The sequence below is a fragment of the Vanellus vanellus genome (genome assembly GCF_965231255.1).
Source record: "Vanellus vanellus genome assembly, chromosome: 14".
Classification (NCBI taxonomy): Eukaryota; Metazoa; Chordata; class Aves; order Charadriiformes; family Charadriidae; genus Vanellus; species Vanellus vanellus.
Window position 1 is genome coordinate 2,159,783 of NC_138919.1, and position 17,541 is coordinate 2,177,323.

The 17,541-nt window shown below is 54.3% G+C and overlaps 1 protein-coding gene across 1 annotated transcript in view; it reads right to left on the minus strand.

Annotated features, from left to right (window-relative positions):
• The window catches only part of WDR90 (WD repeat domain 90), a 31,661-nt gene extending 15,028 nt beyond the window's left edge, over positions 1-16,633 (minus strand). Inside the window, exons 1-23 of the mRNA XM_082490536.1 lie at positions 16,376-16,633; positions 16,105-16,281; positions 15,698-15,827; positions 15,064-15,234; positions 13,911-14,034; positions 12,569-12,636; positions 12,362-12,471; positions 11,214-11,444; positions 10,885-10,947; positions 10,521-10,589; positions 9,777-9,887; positions 9,522-9,667; positions 9,167-9,224; positions 7,479-7,597; positions 7,135-7,296; positions 5,742-5,869; positions 4,504-4,620; positions 3,726-3,961; positions 3,161-3,300; positions 2,474-2,604; positions 1,053-1,183; positions 424-585; positions 11-139 (exon numbers count right to left, since the gene is read on the minus strand). Coding sequence (XP_082346662.1) covers positions 11-139; positions 424-585; positions 1,053-1,183; positions 2,474-2,604; positions 3,161-3,300; positions 3,726-3,961; positions 4,504-4,620; positions 5,742-5,869; positions 7,135-7,296; positions 7,479-7,597; positions 9,167-9,224; positions 9,522-9,667; positions 9,777-9,887; positions 10,521-10,589; positions 10,885-10,947; positions 11,214-11,444; positions 12,362-12,471; positions 12,569-12,636; positions 13,911-14,034; positions 15,064-15,234; positions 15,698-15,827; positions 16,105-16,281; positions 16,376-16,591 — 3,129 coding nt within the window. The 5' untranslated portion in view covers positions 16,592-16,633. The remainder of the gene's footprint in view (positions 1-10; positions 140-423; positions 586-1,052; positions 1,184-2,473; positions 2,605-3,160; positions 3,301-3,725; positions 3,962-4,503; positions 4,621-5,741; positions 5,870-7,134; positions 7,297-7,478; positions 7,598-9,166; positions 9,225-9,521; positions 9,668-9,776; positions 9,888-10,520; positions 10,590-10,884; positions 10,948-11,213; positions 11,445-12,361; positions 12,472-12,568; positions 12,637-13,910; positions 14,035-15,063; positions 15,235-15,697; positions 15,828-16,104; positions 16,282-16,375) is intronic.
• Positions 16,634-17,541: the final 908 nt, after the last annotated feature.

Consider the following 17,541-nt stretch of genomic DNA (forward strand, 5'->3'; position numbering starts at 1 on the left):
TGGGCAGTACCTGGAAGTTGACATCGAAGCGCATCCGATAGTCCCACACTTTGATAACTTTGTCGCCAGCAGTGAGCAGGTACCTGCTGTCCTTGCTCAGTGCCAAGGAAGAACAGGGCAGCTTGTGCACGGGAGACACCTGAGGACAAAAAACGACACCAGCAGCATTAACTGAGCTAGTTCACATCCTCACTTACGCTTCAGCAAGAGGATAGGAGTGTGACAGCATGGAAAATAAGGACAAGCTCAGGCTCACCCTGAGCACAACCACGCCAGGATAGCTACATGCTTGCCACTTGTGTTTCTTTGAAGCCTGTGAACTCCAGGATGAGCTCTTCTCTCCTACAGCCTCCTACAGTGACATGAAGTGCCAAAGCCCCACACAACACAAGATCTCAGTGCCTGAATTTCATAGCATCCTACCTCTCGCACCAGTCGTCCCGTTTTTGCATCAAGCACAAGGATTTTATTGGAAGAAGTGGACACCAGGAGCTCGCTTCGAGGCACCGGAGCAAAGCAGACTCTCACTGCAGAGTCCAAGGCTGTGCTGTTCAAATTGAGGATGCTGATGTCCACCCTCAGCAGCTGTGAAACAAAGAGCTACTGAACAAACGTCCTGGAGCAAATACTGCAGAAGGCTCGGGATTGCTCTCGTGGCTCTCCTAACGTGAGGCTACAAAACCCACCCCCAGAGAAAGGTCTAGGGGGCTGCAGGGTCCAGGCAATGTCCCTGTTGCCCAGGAGAGCAGCTCACAAAAAGGAGTTGGAGCTGACAGTCTACACAAGAGTTCTCCAGATTATCTTTCTAGAGGGGAATGAAGCTGGAGAAGAAGAAACCTTGACTTTGCTGTTTCTGTCTCACAGAATGGAAAACAAACCTCATTGTGAGCACCCTGAGCAAGCACCTGTTGTGCAGGGAAGGGCCCTCTCCAGCGGTGTTGGTGCCCAAGGCCTTCGATCTGTCTCATGTGATGCAGCCTACGGGCACTTCCCCTGTGGCACGTGCTCCCTTCCCCGCCCTGCTCCAGGAACAAGGGGAGCGCGCTGGGTACCTCATCTAGCGAGCAGGCTTCCATCACGGTCACAACGTACTTGGAGGGACCCACAAAGGCCAGGAGACGGCTGTCCCCACTGACCACCAAAGCATCCGGACCACTCCCAGCATCCCGGGCCACCACATTGCCTGTGGGCCACAGCAAAAGAGAGAGTGAAGAGAGGAGCAAAGCCCACGCTTGCAGCCAGCTCACTCGGTGATGGTGCTGCTGACTGGTAGCTGCAGCTTCTCCTGCCTCTGAATCAGCCTTGGGTTAACGTTCTGGCCTGAGAAAGAAGCAACCTGCGTTGTAGAAGATGCTACAAATTTTATCTGCAACACCCAAAGCGTGCAGGGAACCACCTCAAAGACAACGTCTAGATACACAGTTTGTTGCCTGACTGAATGTGCGGTGATTTCAAGGACAGCAGAACAAAGTCAAGGGAATAAAATTGATTTTAGTGTTTATTTTTTTAACATTACAAGAAGCTGTGACAAGGAGATGCGAGATCTCAGCTGCAGCCTGGGTGTCTGAACCCCGTGCAGAATGAAGTCAGTGCTGAACCCCACCATGCTGATGTCAGTCTGGCGAGAAGATAGACCCAAAGCTCTAAAAATCACAGAAATCACAGCAATTCTCTGTATTTATTCCACTACCAACACTCCACTGTTCTGCCCCTGGGACACAGCCAGGCAGTGAACACGGGTTCAGAGCAGAGTCGAAATGTGCAGGTCCAGCTGCAGCACTGACACCAAACTTGGGTGATTTCGGACAAATTCCCTGATCTCTCTGAGCCCTTATTCCTTCTCTACCTACTTCAACTGCACATTTCTTGGGGTAGGATCCTCCTCTTTGTACAATATTGCATAACGGAGCTCCCGTTCCCTGCCCAAGCTTGTGCTGCCACAGCTCATTTCAAAAGCGTACATTAAAGATGACATTAATGTTTCAAAACTGCTTTGCCCCTGCAGTGCTTCCCCTGCCTGCTGCTCTCCACCTTCTCCGTTCTTTGCGCAGCTCTGCTGCAGGCAGGATTAGGGAAACCATCCAGTTTAAACAAATTAAACCGCACATCCACAAAATGGAAAGAGTCAGGGCTCAGGCATGAATAAGTAGGAAGACTCTACGCTTGTGTCGCTTCTAGGCAACGCACTGTTGAACCCAGACCTGAAAGGGCAGGTCTCCGCGATTCCAGCCCATTCATGAAATCAAAACACCGAGCAAGCTGACAGCGTTTGAACCAGGACAGGTAGGGAAGAGTTGGCAGTCACTAGGGTTTGCTCACACACACGGTATAAACACAAATGACACAGCTCAGAAGGTTCATCAGAAAATACCTCTCTGAGTAGGCTGAGCCTGGTTTGGCTTTGGTGCTAGGATGTCTGTGCCAATAAAAAAAAAAAAAAGAAGAAAGGCAACCCAGAACGCCAAAGTCTTACCCAGGACTCTCAGGACGTGGCTTTTCTGTGCCATACAGCTGTAAAGAGCCAGAGTTCCCTGCAAACAGGAACTGAACATGAAATTGCCATCTGGAGAGAAGGTCAGTCCAGTGATCACAGTGCGATGCTGCCTGAAAAAAGGCAGAAAACATGAAAAAGGGGAGGAGAACAAACAAAACCCCAGAAAACAGTAGCAACATGTAGAGCCCAGGAGAGCAAAATAATCAGGGGCGGGCAGAGGACCCCACCACACTCATGCCTGCAGCTGCCCAGGACAGTCAACACTCCAACTTTTCGGAAAATCGAGCAGCAAGTGCAGCACTCCAGCTGTCCCTGGATGGGACACACTCCCTCTCCCTTTGGAGCATCCTCCGCTACCCATGCTGAGGTGCCGAGTGCTCCCTGTTCAGCTGCTCTCTAGGACAAGCTCTTCCCTACTGTTGGCCAACTGCCCACCGGGAAGTCACAAAGAAAGCCCTCATAGCCTTCGCAGGTTGGACTTTTGCCACCAGAGCCTCGGCACAGCAGGCTATCTCTGCCTGAAAACCACTCAGCTGGGACGTGGGGATTGTCAACCTCAAGAAAAGCGGTTTTCCCACCTCCACAATTTTTACTGTGGTTCTCGCCAGGACACCCCTGGTTAGACCTGTTCCCACCCTGGTGCAGCTCCCACTGCAAAGCGCTTACTTGTGCTCCACCAGCAAATTGGAAGCAGCCAAGCTGAAGGTCCGCACCATGCCGCTGTCAAAGCCACAGGCCAGGATCTGCTGGGTAGGGTGAAAGGCCACAGCGCACGGTGTTTCGTCTGCAGCTGTGAAGTCATACAGCTGCGGGGAAGAGAGACACCGCAGACACAAAGCTGGATAAAGCCGTACCTGGCAGCCGTACCTAACAACAAAACAGCCTCCAACCTCCACCGTGAGTGTGTCTCACAACAGAATGGATGGATCTAAAGCCCAGTGAAGTCCTGGGTTTTGGGGCATTTAAAGTAAGCCCTCAGGTATTATGTTTTGTGTTAAAAAGATGGAAGAAAAGAAAATATTTTTCTTTAATGATACCTTCAGAAGCTAAGACCAAATTATGCATTAAGCTAAAACTCTCAGAACTCCGTAATTCCAAAGGATTTCTCGCCCGTGGTACCCCACCATGCTTCAGGGAGAACATTTAAAGGCTCTTGAACTGTGGAGCTTTGATAACTAGACCAAGGAGATTATTAATGTGCGAGACACCCACTGACTCTCATCTCACCTACCTGCTGCATGGAGCCCAGGTCCCAGACTCGGATGGTATTGTCCTGAGACACTGTTGCCATCTGCTTCCAAATCCCCTCCACCGAGAACGCCAACACGGAGTCTTCGTGAGAGCGCATGAGGGTGTTATAGTCCCGGGACTGGATATCCAGGTAGCCCAGATTCCCAGCAGTTGTCGTGCACAAGACTTTGCGGCTGTCCGGGCTGATGCAGACAGAACTCACTGGAGCCTCGTGCTCTGGGGAAAGACACAGGAGTCAGCAAAGCCCCCCTGGAAAAGGAGCAGCAGCAGGTGGAGCGCAGCTACCCAACCAGATTCACATTTGGGAAAGCAATGCACACGGGAACGAGCATCCCACATGACCTCAGGACTGAATGCTTGCAGGTTTGAATTTAGTGACAAATTAGTCTCTGCCCTTTCTAAAAGTCCCCGGGCTCTGCTGTTACGGTGGTTGTTTCAAAAACAGTGAAGAACTGCTCAGCTTCCCCCCTAATTTTTCATGGACAGAAGAGCCATGGGTGCAAGGGCACGGAAATCAAAACAGAGTGCCTGCTCTCACCCAGGAGATCCTGCCTTTCCCCTATAAGTCACAAGAATGAAAATGAGTAATTGTTGAAGTAAAAAAACTTCCAAGCCAGCCACTCCTAGAGACAGCAGGCACAAGAGAAGCCTTTGTTCATAAGAATTGCTTTAGGAGACATGGCAGCAGAGCTTCGGCTTCCCAGCAGCAGGCTGATGGAGACGTGGAGCTCAGAAGCACCTGTCCCAGCTCTACTCACCTGCCTCTAAGACAACAGCCGAGAAGTCCAGTGGCCACAGCCGCAGGTAGCCGTCTTCTGAACCCGTGGCGCAGAAGGTTGAAGAGAAGCTAATACTGTTTATAGCAATCCCAGGGCCTGAAAACCCAAAAAACGCTACCTTGTACACTTGAAAGAAGAAAATGCAAACTGAGGGTTTCCCCATCTGAGAGCGGAGTCCAATGGTCCACCCGCACCAGGGGCTGAAGGCTCAGAAGACGCAGCCAGGAATCCCATGGTGACCGACAGCGTAGGGTGAGAGTCTCAGCCAGCCCTTCTCAGGACTCAAAACAGTCCCCGTCCCTTTCCAGTCCTCTTTACCATCATGCAACTCTGCCTACTCTCACCAGGCACAGAAAATTCATACCACTTTTTAAACTCTGCCATACTTTTGGCTTAACAGGATCTTGTGGCAAGGGATTTCCTAGATTAACTGCCCGAGATACAAACCCCTTTCATTTCCACGGCTCAAAGCCTTTCGGCAGCATAGCGAGAAGGGAGGGAGAATACAGATCTACAGAAACTGGGTTTTTTTGATGCAGGTATAAAGCCAAAGCACTGGCGAGAGCCAGCACTGCTACCAGGAGGACACCCAAGGACATCGTTTCATCTCCTCTTGGGCGTTTTCTCGCCCACGAAGCGAGAACCGGAGTTCCATACCTCTCAAAGGGGCACGCTCTAGATTAATTAGCTCAATTTGCCAAAGCAAACGATGCACTAAATTTTAAGATATCAGAGCAATTACACTTGAAAGTGAATTCTTCCCGCTGTTAAAATTAATGGAAGAGCTGAAAGCTGTACTACTTAGTATACAGCAACAAAGATTTCCCAAACACTCGGCACAGGCTGAATAATGAAAAAAATCCCCAAATTCATCTTTTTCGTTGGTCTGCTTAGCTCTTTTTCCATCTCTACATTAAGATTCCCATCAGCCAATTAAGACCTTGTTTCATGTTTCTAAAAGTAGTGTTTCTCTGAAAGTGCAATCAGCATTTAAAATGCTAAAATTCTTTCTTAAAATGATACTTTGCTGTACTAAGGAAGATTATTTGCAGTGCTTAAGAGGCAAATAGCTAGCAATGATCTAATCAACCCAAAATAATCTTTAGCAGTAGGTAAATCGCTGGTTGATTTTACCAGAGATGTGTTTGAATTCATTTCTGACCCCGAGGAGGGTTGAGGCGCTCCCCTGGCTGGTCCCTGCCGCCAGATATTCCTACCTGCGCCGCCTGCCTTGTCCTGCCGCTGGCAACCCCGGGGCTGTGCCGGCAGGAGCCGCCGCACGCTCCTCATGCAGATGTTCTTATAGTCCACCTCCAGGACGTGGCCGCTCTTGCTACAGACAAAGCTGTAAAGGAGAGAAGGAGAGAGAGAGAGAGAGAGCCCTGCGCTGGCACCCAGGGTTAAGAGGAGCTGCGCCGGTGTGGTTTAGTGGAAAATCCACCTTGGTTTACCCGTTAAACTCTTTGCCTGATGGAAAGCAATTCTGACCTGTTAGGTTACTGTGAACCAACGAGGTGTCCAAGGGCACCTTTCCACATGCTACCCTACAAATCTACAACCATGTCAGAGCTTCCCAGTTTATTTCTTGTCCCTTTTGAAAAATTAATTAGCAAAAGAGCTAAAAGCTCGGCATAGACTTCAGAAAGAAACCTCTCTTGGGCATAGGACACACAGCCTGGGGGAAGGCAGGGCCGCTGAGCTGACAGCTTTGCCTTTATGGAACAGTATGTGGTAGCAACAAAGGTCTGGATCTGATGATTTAAATAAAACAATAAAAAAAGTATGTATCTGTCTATATGCAAGTAGTTCATAGGATCACAGAATGGTTTAGGTTGGAAGGGACCATAAAGACCATCCAGTCCCACCCCCCTGCCCTGGGCAGGGACGCCTCCCACCAGCCCAGGTTGCTCCAAGCCCCGTCCAACCTGGCCTTGAACACCTCCAGGGATGGGGCAGCCACAGCTTCTCAGGGCAACCTGCGCCAGGGGCTCACCACCCTCACAGTCAAGAATTTCTTTCTCATATCTCCCCTCTTTCAGTGTAAAACTGTTCCCCCTCGTCCCATGGCTCCCCTCCCTGATCAGGAGTCCCTCCCCAGCTTTCCTGGAGCCCCTTTAGGCACTGGAAGGGGCTCTGAGGTCTCCCTGGAGCCCTCTCTTCTCCAGGCTGAACCCCCCCAACTCTCCCAGCCTGTCCTCCCAGCAGAGGGGCTCCAGACCTCGCAGCATCTCCGGGGCCTTCTCTGGCCCTGCTCCAACAGATCCATGTCCTTATGTACCACACTGTTCCTGCTGCCAACAGGAAGCTAACCACAAGCCTCAGGTTGGGGAGAGATTCACTAAATATGGCAAAACATCAGTAGGAAAGACCCATTTCTCGAGCTATTCTGCAAGCAGCCGAATCTCTTTTGGGAAGCGAAGTCTGCTGAGGAGGGGAGAGGATCTCCCAGCTCCAAGAGGCACCTCTATTTTGCGGGCAAAACCCAAGCAAAATGCCATGCACCCGCAGAGGAGGGGGAAGGAGGATGCTAAAGGCAGTGGAGAGCCCTAGACCTCCCTCCCAGCAGGCGACCCCAGGGATGGGTGACAGTGGATCCCAGCGTCCCCTTACAGCGTGCGGTCCTCCGGCTCCCGCTCGGCATCGTGCCCCTCCTCGAAGGCCAGGTCGGTGAACTCCAGGGAATGGTACTCGCCCAGACTGACGGGACATGAGCGCAGGGCTCCACTCCGTACTCGCCACAGCCTGACGTTGTCCCGGCCACACGACACCATCCTGTCCCAGGAGAGACTGCGTGAGGACCAGGGCAGGATGCTCCAAGCCCCTGGTGAAAGGTCACTGCCCCAAGCGCCACCGCCCGACAGCGAGGACCAAGAACAACAATGGCTGCAGCACCACGATCTCTCTCACAGCCATGCCAGAATCAATGCTTTTGATTTATTCTCTTTGCACGCTACCTGGTATCATCAAAAAAAGCGATCTTCAAGGCCTGGATATCCACATCCGTGTGTGCTTTGGCCAGCACGGCCACCTCGCCACCACGGGTCACCTGAGCAACGTTCCACACCACCACCATCTGAAGCAAGAAGAAACGATGGTCAGAGATGTTCAAACGTGGAAACCTTGGCAGCAAAAGAGCTTTTCGTCACAGCAGCTGCGGATACGGGAGCCTGCTCCGGAGCCGGGCACAAAGTATCGATAACAGAATTGAAGGGGGGGGGGGGGGGGGGGAAGAAATGGTCTCGCACAGAGGGTTTAGGACAGTCCAACAGCTTTGCAAAGCTTAATGACAGTATACTTGTCTGGCATCCATAATTATAGGTTCTAAATCCCAGGGCTGCCTGGCAACAGGGCTCAGACTTGGAAAGAAAATCCACAGAGGAGTGGGAACTCTGTCTGCCAAGATATAAGAGCTGTACCGGGGCTGAGCCGGTCCACGAGAGCTGGAGGTAACACGTGCCTGGTTGCGCCAGCTCTCACCGCCCTTTGCTCTGATGCAGGTTTGCGTGCTCACGGTGCCCATCATGAGGGGCAAGAGAGTCCAACCCTTTCCCCAAAGGAAAGGAAGAGATGGGTGAAGAAACACAGGTGATTTGATGCTCTGCATTTCAGAACAGTGTTAAAAACAGACCCAGCATCGTCTCGGACGCTGGGATGGGCTGAGGCGTCACCCTGGGAGAGGTGCTGGCCAGCCGCCAGCATCCCCCTTCTCCCATCCTGCTTTTGCCCTATTGATCCCCCCTCCCCAGTTTCAGCTCCCCCCCCCCCCCCCCCTTCCCCTCGCCAGATCATGGACCGCTGCTGCGTGCCAGGAAAAAAAAAAAAAAAAAAACCAACAGAGAGCTGTTAGTTTTTTCCTCCGGTTAGCGATGGCACAGCTAATTGCTGGTGATCGTCAATAAGGGATCGGTGGGTGAAAACAGTTCCACCGATAAAGCAAAACCCCCGGTCCTGTGGAACAATTTTATTTTTCACTGCTACACGTGGGATCTGCGTCATCCCCTAGCTACATCAGTGGGTGGCAGCTTTGGTGCCCAGTAGCGGTGCCTGTGATGCTCAGAACTGAAAGATTAAACCTCACACCTTGCCTTAAATGCCATTAAAAAAAAAAAAAGGGTTTGGTTTTTTTTTGGGGGGGCTCTAGTCAGTGCCGAGCCTCCCATTTCAATTCCCATTCCTCCACTACATCCTTGCAAGCCTTCCAGCTCGAAATACCACACAAACACGTGCCGCCCTCAGCCCGGTGGGGCCAGAATGGCTGCGGAGGCGGGCGGCAACGCTGTGCGTGAGCCTGCGGCGATCCCCGCAGGGTGCAGGCAGAATCACACAACCGCCTTCATCGCTCCGGCAGGGACCACACCAGGGACAGAAACAGCCCCAAAGCTCAACCCGAGGAGGTCTCCTGGGCTGCTTCCAAAAGGATTTGTTTGCTCGCAGCCAAGGATTGTGCGTGCAAACACTCGCAAGCATCAGGTAGGAGGGAAGTATTTTCTAAGCAGCTAATGGGAAAGGGATCTCCTTCTGTTTACAGTGAAGAACGTGTCTAAGAAAGCCCAGAGCAGAGGTTTGTCTGCAAAATAACTATGTAATCTGGAGAACAGCCATCTTCGCAAGGCAGGGAAAACTCCAAACCCCAAGTTCTCACCGTTTTGCCGTGCCCATCTTTTCCGACGCCGCACAGAACGGCTCCGCTGTAGGAAAAGCTGCAAGAAGAGGCCACCTGGTGAAACGCAGCTCCTTCTACCCCTCAGCGGGGAATAAAAGGAGACAAGTTCAGGCTATGGGGAGGTAGCAAGACCCCAGGGATAAGCTCAGGAGGGAGCTGGCAGGGTATCGGCTGTTCTGGGCCAGCTGCCGGCAAGTTTCGGTGATAAACACGGGCAGCTGAAGGAGAGCTATAATTCACCCCTGGTTTATCACGCACTAACAGCATGGAAAAGCTGCCGTGCTGCAACATGCAGCCCACCTGCATGCATCCCTGCGCCCAGGCTGAAACCCACCTCAGGGACAAGAGGGAGCGGACGTGGGTTTTAAACACCGAGAGGCAGCTGCCCGTTGGGAAGTCCCAGAGGCGCACCACGCTCAGGGGACCAGCCTGCGCGGAAGCCAGCAAAGTGCCGTTCCCGTTGAAGGCCAGCGCTGACACCTGTGGGAAGCTCCAGGTTAGAGGCTTTCAAGGAGAGCTGGGACCGAGAGCACATCTGGAGTAGAAGGACAGCATTGCTGTACAGCTGTGTAAAGAGAATGACACTCACCTTATCCGTATGTCCAATGAAAAAACTCTGCTCTCCGGTCCGGATCTGCAGGGTGACTATAACAGCATGGCAGGGGTAGACCACCACAGTGTTGTTGCGAGTCCACAGCGCCTGCAGGACCGAGAGGGGAATGAGAGGGTTGGAGATCCTCCAGAGGTGCCCCAGCTCCTAGGCTGGACCTGCAGAGATATCTTCACCAAGAGATCTGCTGCGCGTGTGCAGGTGAGAGGATGCTCTTCCATACAAGTACTCTTCTAACTCGCGAAGGAAAACCAAGAGCCCAGCCGATATCCTACTTAATTCAGTGGATTTACCATACTGATCCTCTCTACTACAAAAACAGCAGATAGAAGGAAAATCATGTTGTTGGCAGAGCCTTGAAGTGGCTGAACCAAAACGACCCTTTCTTTACCCTAACGCAAACCATGAGCCAGGTTCCTGCAAAGCACAGTGCCCCACGGAGACAACTCAAAACACCGCCCTTCCTTTCCAGACTCCTAGAAAGTGGCTCTAATTTTAACATGTTAAAAGACAGAGGCCGTGAGATCTAAAAGGACCCCATAATTTCTAATTCACATTGTAACAGCAGAAGAGCCATGTACAAATGTAAGCTCGTGCCCATCTGCTTTGGGGTCATTTTCCCTATCAAGAAGTGCAGGAAGGTGGCACTCAGCTGCTTTTAACACCTCTGAAAATTCAGTCTACGATTACACATGAACTCCCCAAACCATCTGAGTTACTGACCCATTTGGTGCTGCAGCCTCCAAAGCCAATAATCGTTCTCAGCTTCAGGATGGGGTCTGGTAAGAGCATCTGAAAAAAACCCAACAGACAGCACCGTCGCACTTAGAGCAGGACTGAGGTCCTCTGACCACGGGGACCCTCCGTCCCCATTGCCCCTTTGGCTTCTCTCCCGTAAAGGGGATGGCTTTAAAGCATTTAACATGGGAGAAGTCCAACCTGGAAGGAAGGAAGGAGGGAGGAGCTGGGGTTTCCCAGCGTTAAGCAGCTCTCCCAGCCAGGCTGGGGGGGTCGCAGCCAGCCCTTCCCAGCACCCTGGTGATGCCCAGAGAGCCGGCGGATGGTGCGGGAAGGTCTGGCCTCTTACCCTGCAGGCAGAGGCTCTCCTGCCGGATGGCACGCCTGGTCCAGGGTCCTTCCCGCACACGCTCTGGACAAATTAGTAAACATGCATTGTTGGCTTAAGGACAGTGCATTCAAAGACAGGGTCCCTCTTTCAAGGCAAGTAAGATACTAATGGAAAGGAGAACCGCTACTCAGAAAAACTAACACCGGCAAAAGGACTCCATAGAATTAACGGAAAGTGCAGACTGAAGTTTGCGTTCCCTCTGCTGCTTCTGCTGGGCTTGCAAACATCAGCCGTAAGCGCCCCAAAGCCACCCTTCGGCGGCTGTGACTCCTCGGCGCTTCACCCACCTCCTCTGAGCCGGGGTGCATGGCTCGGATGGTCCGCTCGGTCCTCTGGTGAGCGTACACGTGGATGCCACCGTCACTGACTGCTGGTAACTGCCCAGCGTCCCCCGCACCGTGCGGTCTCTGGTTCCTCTCTAGCTCCTGGTCCCCGGCAGGCACGGCTTTCGGAGGCACTGGGGCTGTCAGGCGAACCTCAGGGATGCTTTTGGTAATTGCAGGACACCGACGTGGCATCTGAGAAAGAGCAAAGCCTCAGACTAAGATCAGCCCTCCTCCCAGTGCCTTCCAGCCACGGCAATGGCACAGACAGGGAGACACCTGCATCTGTCCCGAGTGACTGCTCACAGCGCTACAAGCAAAGATGAAATTACACAGAGGGAGAATATCCCTGTCAGTACGTAGCTTGCCCGTGTACCAGCAAGTCTCCCTACGCTCCCAGTGTTGTCCATGCAGAGTTCACCCCCTCCAGACAGCAAACCCGAGCCCCAGGAGAGATCCAGCCCCTCTAAGAAGAGCTGCCCTCTCTCCACTAAGCAGGGGAAGCTAGAAGTGCCTGGTCTGCCAGCTCGGTGCATCCCAGTTAAGACCAGTGGTCCCGCTCCTCATTTTCTCCCTCTCCACAGCGCGAGAGGGATGGCTTCCCCCAGTCCCTCTCCACAAGCCCATCACCGTGGTGTCCGGTAAGCCAGCCTGAGTGCCAGCTCCTGCATCTCCACCAGCAGGGAAGGGGAAATCAGCGGTGAGGGCGGCTGCCCCCAGTCCCAGCAATCCGGACACACTGCTCTGCTCCCCGAGGGCACCCCATCGAGTTCTTTAGTCTCCAGCCCTCGTTTCCTATCTATAATTTGAAGACACAACTATTTTCTGCCTCAGGTGAGACAGGGAGGACAGATGTCTGGAGATTACGAGGTACTTGGAATTTATCTTGCGTCTGCTCTGCGCTACGCCAGACTGAACCACCCAGTCATTAACTGCGGGGCTGCGGGCAACAGACCATGCCCAGATCAGGGGTCTGACCTGCCCGGATCAGCTCCGAATGACAACAAGCGGCTTCTACATCCTAAATAAAGGAACTCAAAGACAAGAGGTGGGGGAAAACTCCACGCGAGACAGAAGGGAAGAAGCTGCAGCCTCCTCCACGGTGCACTCACAGCTTTGGGACTGGTTATCTGATGGACGAGGGACAGGCGGTCATGGACTGCTTTGGTGAGCGTCACCGGCTGAGGCAGCTGCTGGATGGGGTCCTCAGAGACTTGGCCACCTGGGTGACACAAGGAGCATGTTGGGCTCTTTGGGAAACCCAAGGGACATGCACCCTGGGGTGGCACAGCCTGGGCTGCTGTCCCCAGCCCGCCCACCTGCCGCAGGACCGGGACAGCTCTTCTGGATGGAGTTGTACGACAGCTTGGACCCCTCGGATGGGAACCTGAGAAAAACCAGAGGAAGGCGCCGTGTCATCGGGCTGCTGCACAGCCGGGAATCTCACATGGTAACTCACTGCCTGGCATAAAAGCCTCTTCACCGTCTCCTATAAGATTTCCCCAAAAATCTTCCCCCAAATCTAGGGATACTAAAGCACCTCCCAGGTCTGATCTAAACTGTTACTTCCCAGGGGTTAGCTCGGTGCTGCGCGCTTCAGGCCATGCTGACTGCGACGAGCTGCAACTTCTGACCGCCACGGTTGTCTGGCAAAGACCTCCCCACCGCTGGAAGCCCAGCAGCAAAGCTGAGGAAGGTACGCTTATGTCTGCCCCCCACCCGAGGCGTTACGGCCCATCACAGCTCAGCAGTCCCCGTCTCAAACTACCCTTGAGCTTCGCAGGAGGCTGAAGCGCTCCCGTGTGCAGCGCGCACAGAAGGAAGGCTTGCGTTACGCTGAGTTAGCCACAGGAGCATGCCCAGCAAGAAATCGTTGAGAGAGAAGACTGGTGTCAACACGAGGCACGGGAGCGCTCTACAGCCTTTTTCAGTCCCCCAAAATATCACCCATCAGTGTCCCGGTTTCAGCTGGGATAGAGTTTGTTTTCTTTCTAGCGGTTGCTGTGTTTCAGATTTGGTATGAAAGGAATGCCGTGTTGGTTTAATTGTTGCCAGGTGATGCTTATATTTTTTCAAGGACTTTTTTCAAGCTTCCCATAGAAGCTGAGAGGGAGCATGGACAGAACGACAGAATGGCCAACATTCTGTACTGCAGACATCACCCTCAGTGCATAAAACAGGGTTGTCTCGGGGGGAAGAGCAGTCGCCATCACTGCTCGGGACAGTGCCAGTTCACCAGCTGGTGAGAGTGACTTGTGTCTCGTATATTTTTTTACCATTATTATCATTATCCTTTTCCATTATTATTCCATTAAACTGTCTTTATCTCAACCCACGACATTTTTCTTTTTCCCTTTCCCCTCCCTTTCTCTCTCTTCTCTCCAACCTTCTCGGGGGGAAGGAGGGATGAGCGAACGGCTCTGTGATCCTTGTTGCTGGCTGGGGTTAAACCACAACAGTCAGCAATCAAGCTTAGCCCAGGGTAGATGTGTTAATGACCCCTAAATGCTGGAGTTGGGATGACCAAAATGTCTCCACTCGAGCCCCAAGTTTATCTGGATCCCTCATTCCTTAAGCGGCGTTACCCGTCCTGCCTTTCCCCAGGGAACGGGGAGGTCTCCGAGCCGTGGTGGGTTCAAGCGCAGCCAGGAGCGGCCGTACCTGATGTAGTCGTAGAGGTCGTGCCACTTCCCTCCCTTCGGCACAGGGAAAGCCATTTCCCTCGGCATGGGAGCCACCCCGCGGCAGGCCAGGTCGGCTTGTCGGGCCTCGGAGAAGGTCACACCTGGCAGCACGGAGATGAAGATAAAGAGAAGTGAGTTCTCCGAGACCTGCGGAGTGGACCGACAGCACCTATAACTTCCCTCCTCACTGATGCTTTCCAGCGGGCCAGTCAGTTCGGGCAGATTTCCAGCCCAAAAAAAAAGCAAGGCAGAAACAAAGGTTTTGACCAAAGTATCTCTGCCCCCACTGAGCAGGTGGATTTAAAAAAAGGACATTGGAAGATTTCCGAGACAAAAAAAAAACCCACAGGCTCTTCTGGCAGATCAAAGCACAGCCCTTGGAGAAGTGAGGCTTGGTAACATCTTTATTTTTCTCCCCGAAAAAAAAAATTCTAACCTCAGTAAGATATTGAACTTTGCTTTTATAATTCACTTTTACAGCTGGAAAATGAGAGGACGCTTTCCTCCAGAGGTCGGGAGATTGTGCTCACCGGCAAACGTGGAAACTTAACATCGCAGTGAGTGTTTTGCCCTTTCTGCTTCCTATCGCACTGCTGCAGTAACGGCAGCCCAGTGCTGTGCCAGGGCTACCGGCCCTGCTGGCATTGCGTCTGCAAAGCCAGAGAGTCACAGAATGGTTTGGGTTGGAAGAAACCTTGAAGATCATCCAGTTCCTCCCACCAGCCCAGGTTGCTCCAAGCCCCGTCCAACCTGGCCTTGAACACCTCCAGGGATGGGGCAGCCACAGCTTCTCGGGGCAACCCGCACCAGGGGCTCACCACCCTCACAGTCAAGAATTTCTTCCTGATATCTCAAGGATGTCCTTGTAAAAACTCTCTCAGCCTGTCCTCCCAGCAGAGGGGCTTCAGCCCTCGCAGCATCTCCGGGGTCTCTTCTGGCCCCGCTCCAGCAGGTCCACATCCTCCTTGTGCTGAGGATGCCAAAGGTGGACGCAGTACTCCAGGTGGAGGTCTCACGAGAGCGGAGTAGAGGGGGAGAAAAGCTGCTTTAAACCCCTCCACAGGTTCCATCCAGGCTGGGTTGAAGTCACAAGAGAAACCAGAGGCCACCCTGAGGTCTCAGCTCCTCACCTGGGTCAAACACCAAGTCGCTTGTGCAGAGGTTTTTCACCAGCAGGTTGGAGCAGAGCTTGACGCTCTTCAGGTGGCTGTAACAGCGGCTGAGGTAGAGGGAGAGAATGGAGTGGAGGTCCAGCACCAGGCAGGTCCAACGCACATCAGCGGGGGCTGCTCCCACGAGATCTGGGGAGGAGAGCGGCAGGTGGCAAAAGGGAAGATGGGAAAAGACACTACAGACCTCAGACCGTGGACCTTGCAGAAGGGGAGACGCAAGATTAACACGGTTAAGTAAAAAGTATTTACCACGCAAGATTCCCACCAGGGTTGGCTTGTCTGTGCCAAGATGGGAGATGGGAAAACTCACTACCGCGGCGCCAGGGTGGGGAAGGAGAGGCAGGACTCGCCCCCAGCCTGACACTGCACCCCACTGCTCGAGAGAACGGGGATGGGGAACGTCCCTCCCGGGAGCTGCAACTCCGACCTTCCAGCTGCTGAGGGTCTCCTGCTCAGGACCACCGCCCTTCACCCTCCCTAAACGTATCAAGTCAACTTCAGAACTCAATTGATGTTCTAACAATTTATTTCAGTGGGGATGTGCCAGCCCAGTCCTGACCGTGCCACCAGCAGCACCACACACGCTCCTCACCACGTCTGGCCGCGCCATCGTACGCTGAGCCCTTGGCTGCTCCACAGAGGAAGGGGAACTGCAGCCAGGTGGCTGTGGATTTGAACTCCTTAAATAGGGTGGAGAAAGAGATGCGAACCACCTGGTTTTCCTGAGAAGACAAGACACACGCGCAGAGCTTTAGTCACCCTGGTGGCTTCGGCAGGGAAATGCTGCAGAGAAGGCACTTGGCCACATCTCCTGTCCCCTGTAGGGAGGCCACAAGAATGGAAACCATCTCCATCCCAGGGTGACCAACCAGCAGCAACAAAGACCACCCGATTTCCACACCCCCAAGTGCAGAAGACCACCGCTGCCATCCCCTGGTCCTTCAATTGGGCCACGACGTTAAGAAGGGTGGTTTAACAAAGCCGCCCCGTGTCACGTACCTTGGTGGCGACGTCCAGGTGGACAACGAAGTGCTTGTGGGACATGGGCCTGAAGAGCAGGTAGAGGTAGCGCCCCGTCAGTCCCAGCGACTGTGTCCCTGTCCGGGGCAGCTGCAGGTAGTTGCTGGCAGGGACGGAGCCCCGGATCCGGTAGACGGTTCCCTTCAGCCTCGCATCCTTCCGAAACCAGGGAAAGGGGTGATGGGGGGTGTCAGCACTGCCAGCCCATGGCCAGTGCCCCCCCGCCCCATGGTGTCGGTACCCCCGTTACCGTGAGGGTGGCCACGTCCCCCTCCTTGGCTGAGCGCTTCCACTCCTCCACGCGGAAGTGCTTGAAGATGTTCAGGTAGGGGCGCTGCCAAGCTGCTGGTACCGGCACCGCGATCGGCGGGGGGACAGTACCCCCACCCGGACAGCCCCCATTGCCCCCTGTACTGCGGACCCCATTGACGCAACCATGTCCCTGCTGGGACCCTGTTATCTCCATGTCCCGAGTCTCCCCAGCCCCAGTGTTGCGCTCATGCCCCAAGACCGGTTACACCCCCGGTACCTCTGGGCCCAGATCCCCCCACCGGTCCCAGTGACGACACCATTACTACCGTGCCCTGAGTCTTCCCAGCCCCAGTGGCGCCCCTGTTATCTCCATGTCCCAAGCCACCCCCCAGCCCCTGACACCCCCGGTATTGCTGTGCTCCGCATCCCCCAAGCTCCGGTGTCACCCCCATTCTCTGAGTCTCCCCAGCCCTGGTGACACCCCCTTTATCTCCACACCTCGAGTCCCCCCAGCCCTGGTGTCGCCACCCGAGCACAGTGACGGACCTGGTAACCCCGTGCTCCCAGTCCTCCCACCCCGATGGTACCCCCGTTACGTCCGTGCTCATAGCCCCACCATGGCCCGAGTCCCCCCCCAGCACCGGTGACAACCCCGGTATCTCCGTGCTCTGAGTCCCCCCAGCCCCGATGTCACACCTGCACCCGGTGACACCCCCATTACCCCCGTGCTCCGAGCCTCCATCCTCGGTGATGTCCCCGTTACCCCCGTGCTCCGAGCCCCCCCCCCCAGCTCCGGTGACACCCCCGTTAACTCTATGCCCTGAGCCCGGGGACGCCCCCGGTACCCCCGTGCTCCGAGTCCCCCCCAGCCCCGATGACACCCCCGGTACCCCCGTGCCCCAAGCAACCCCTCCGTCCCTGGAGTCCCCCCCACCAGCTCCGCTGACGCCCCCGTTATTCCCGTACTCCGAGTCCCCTCCCAGCCCCGCTGACGCCCCCGGTACCCCCGTGGCCCGAGTCTCCCCCCAGCCCCGAAAACGCCCCCGGTACCCCCGAGTCCCCCCCAGCCCCGGTAACCCCGACCCCGCCCCGCCGCTACCTGCCGCCATGGCGCGCGCCGCCTGCTCAACCGTCCCGCGCGGCCGCCGCCAATCCGCGCGGGCC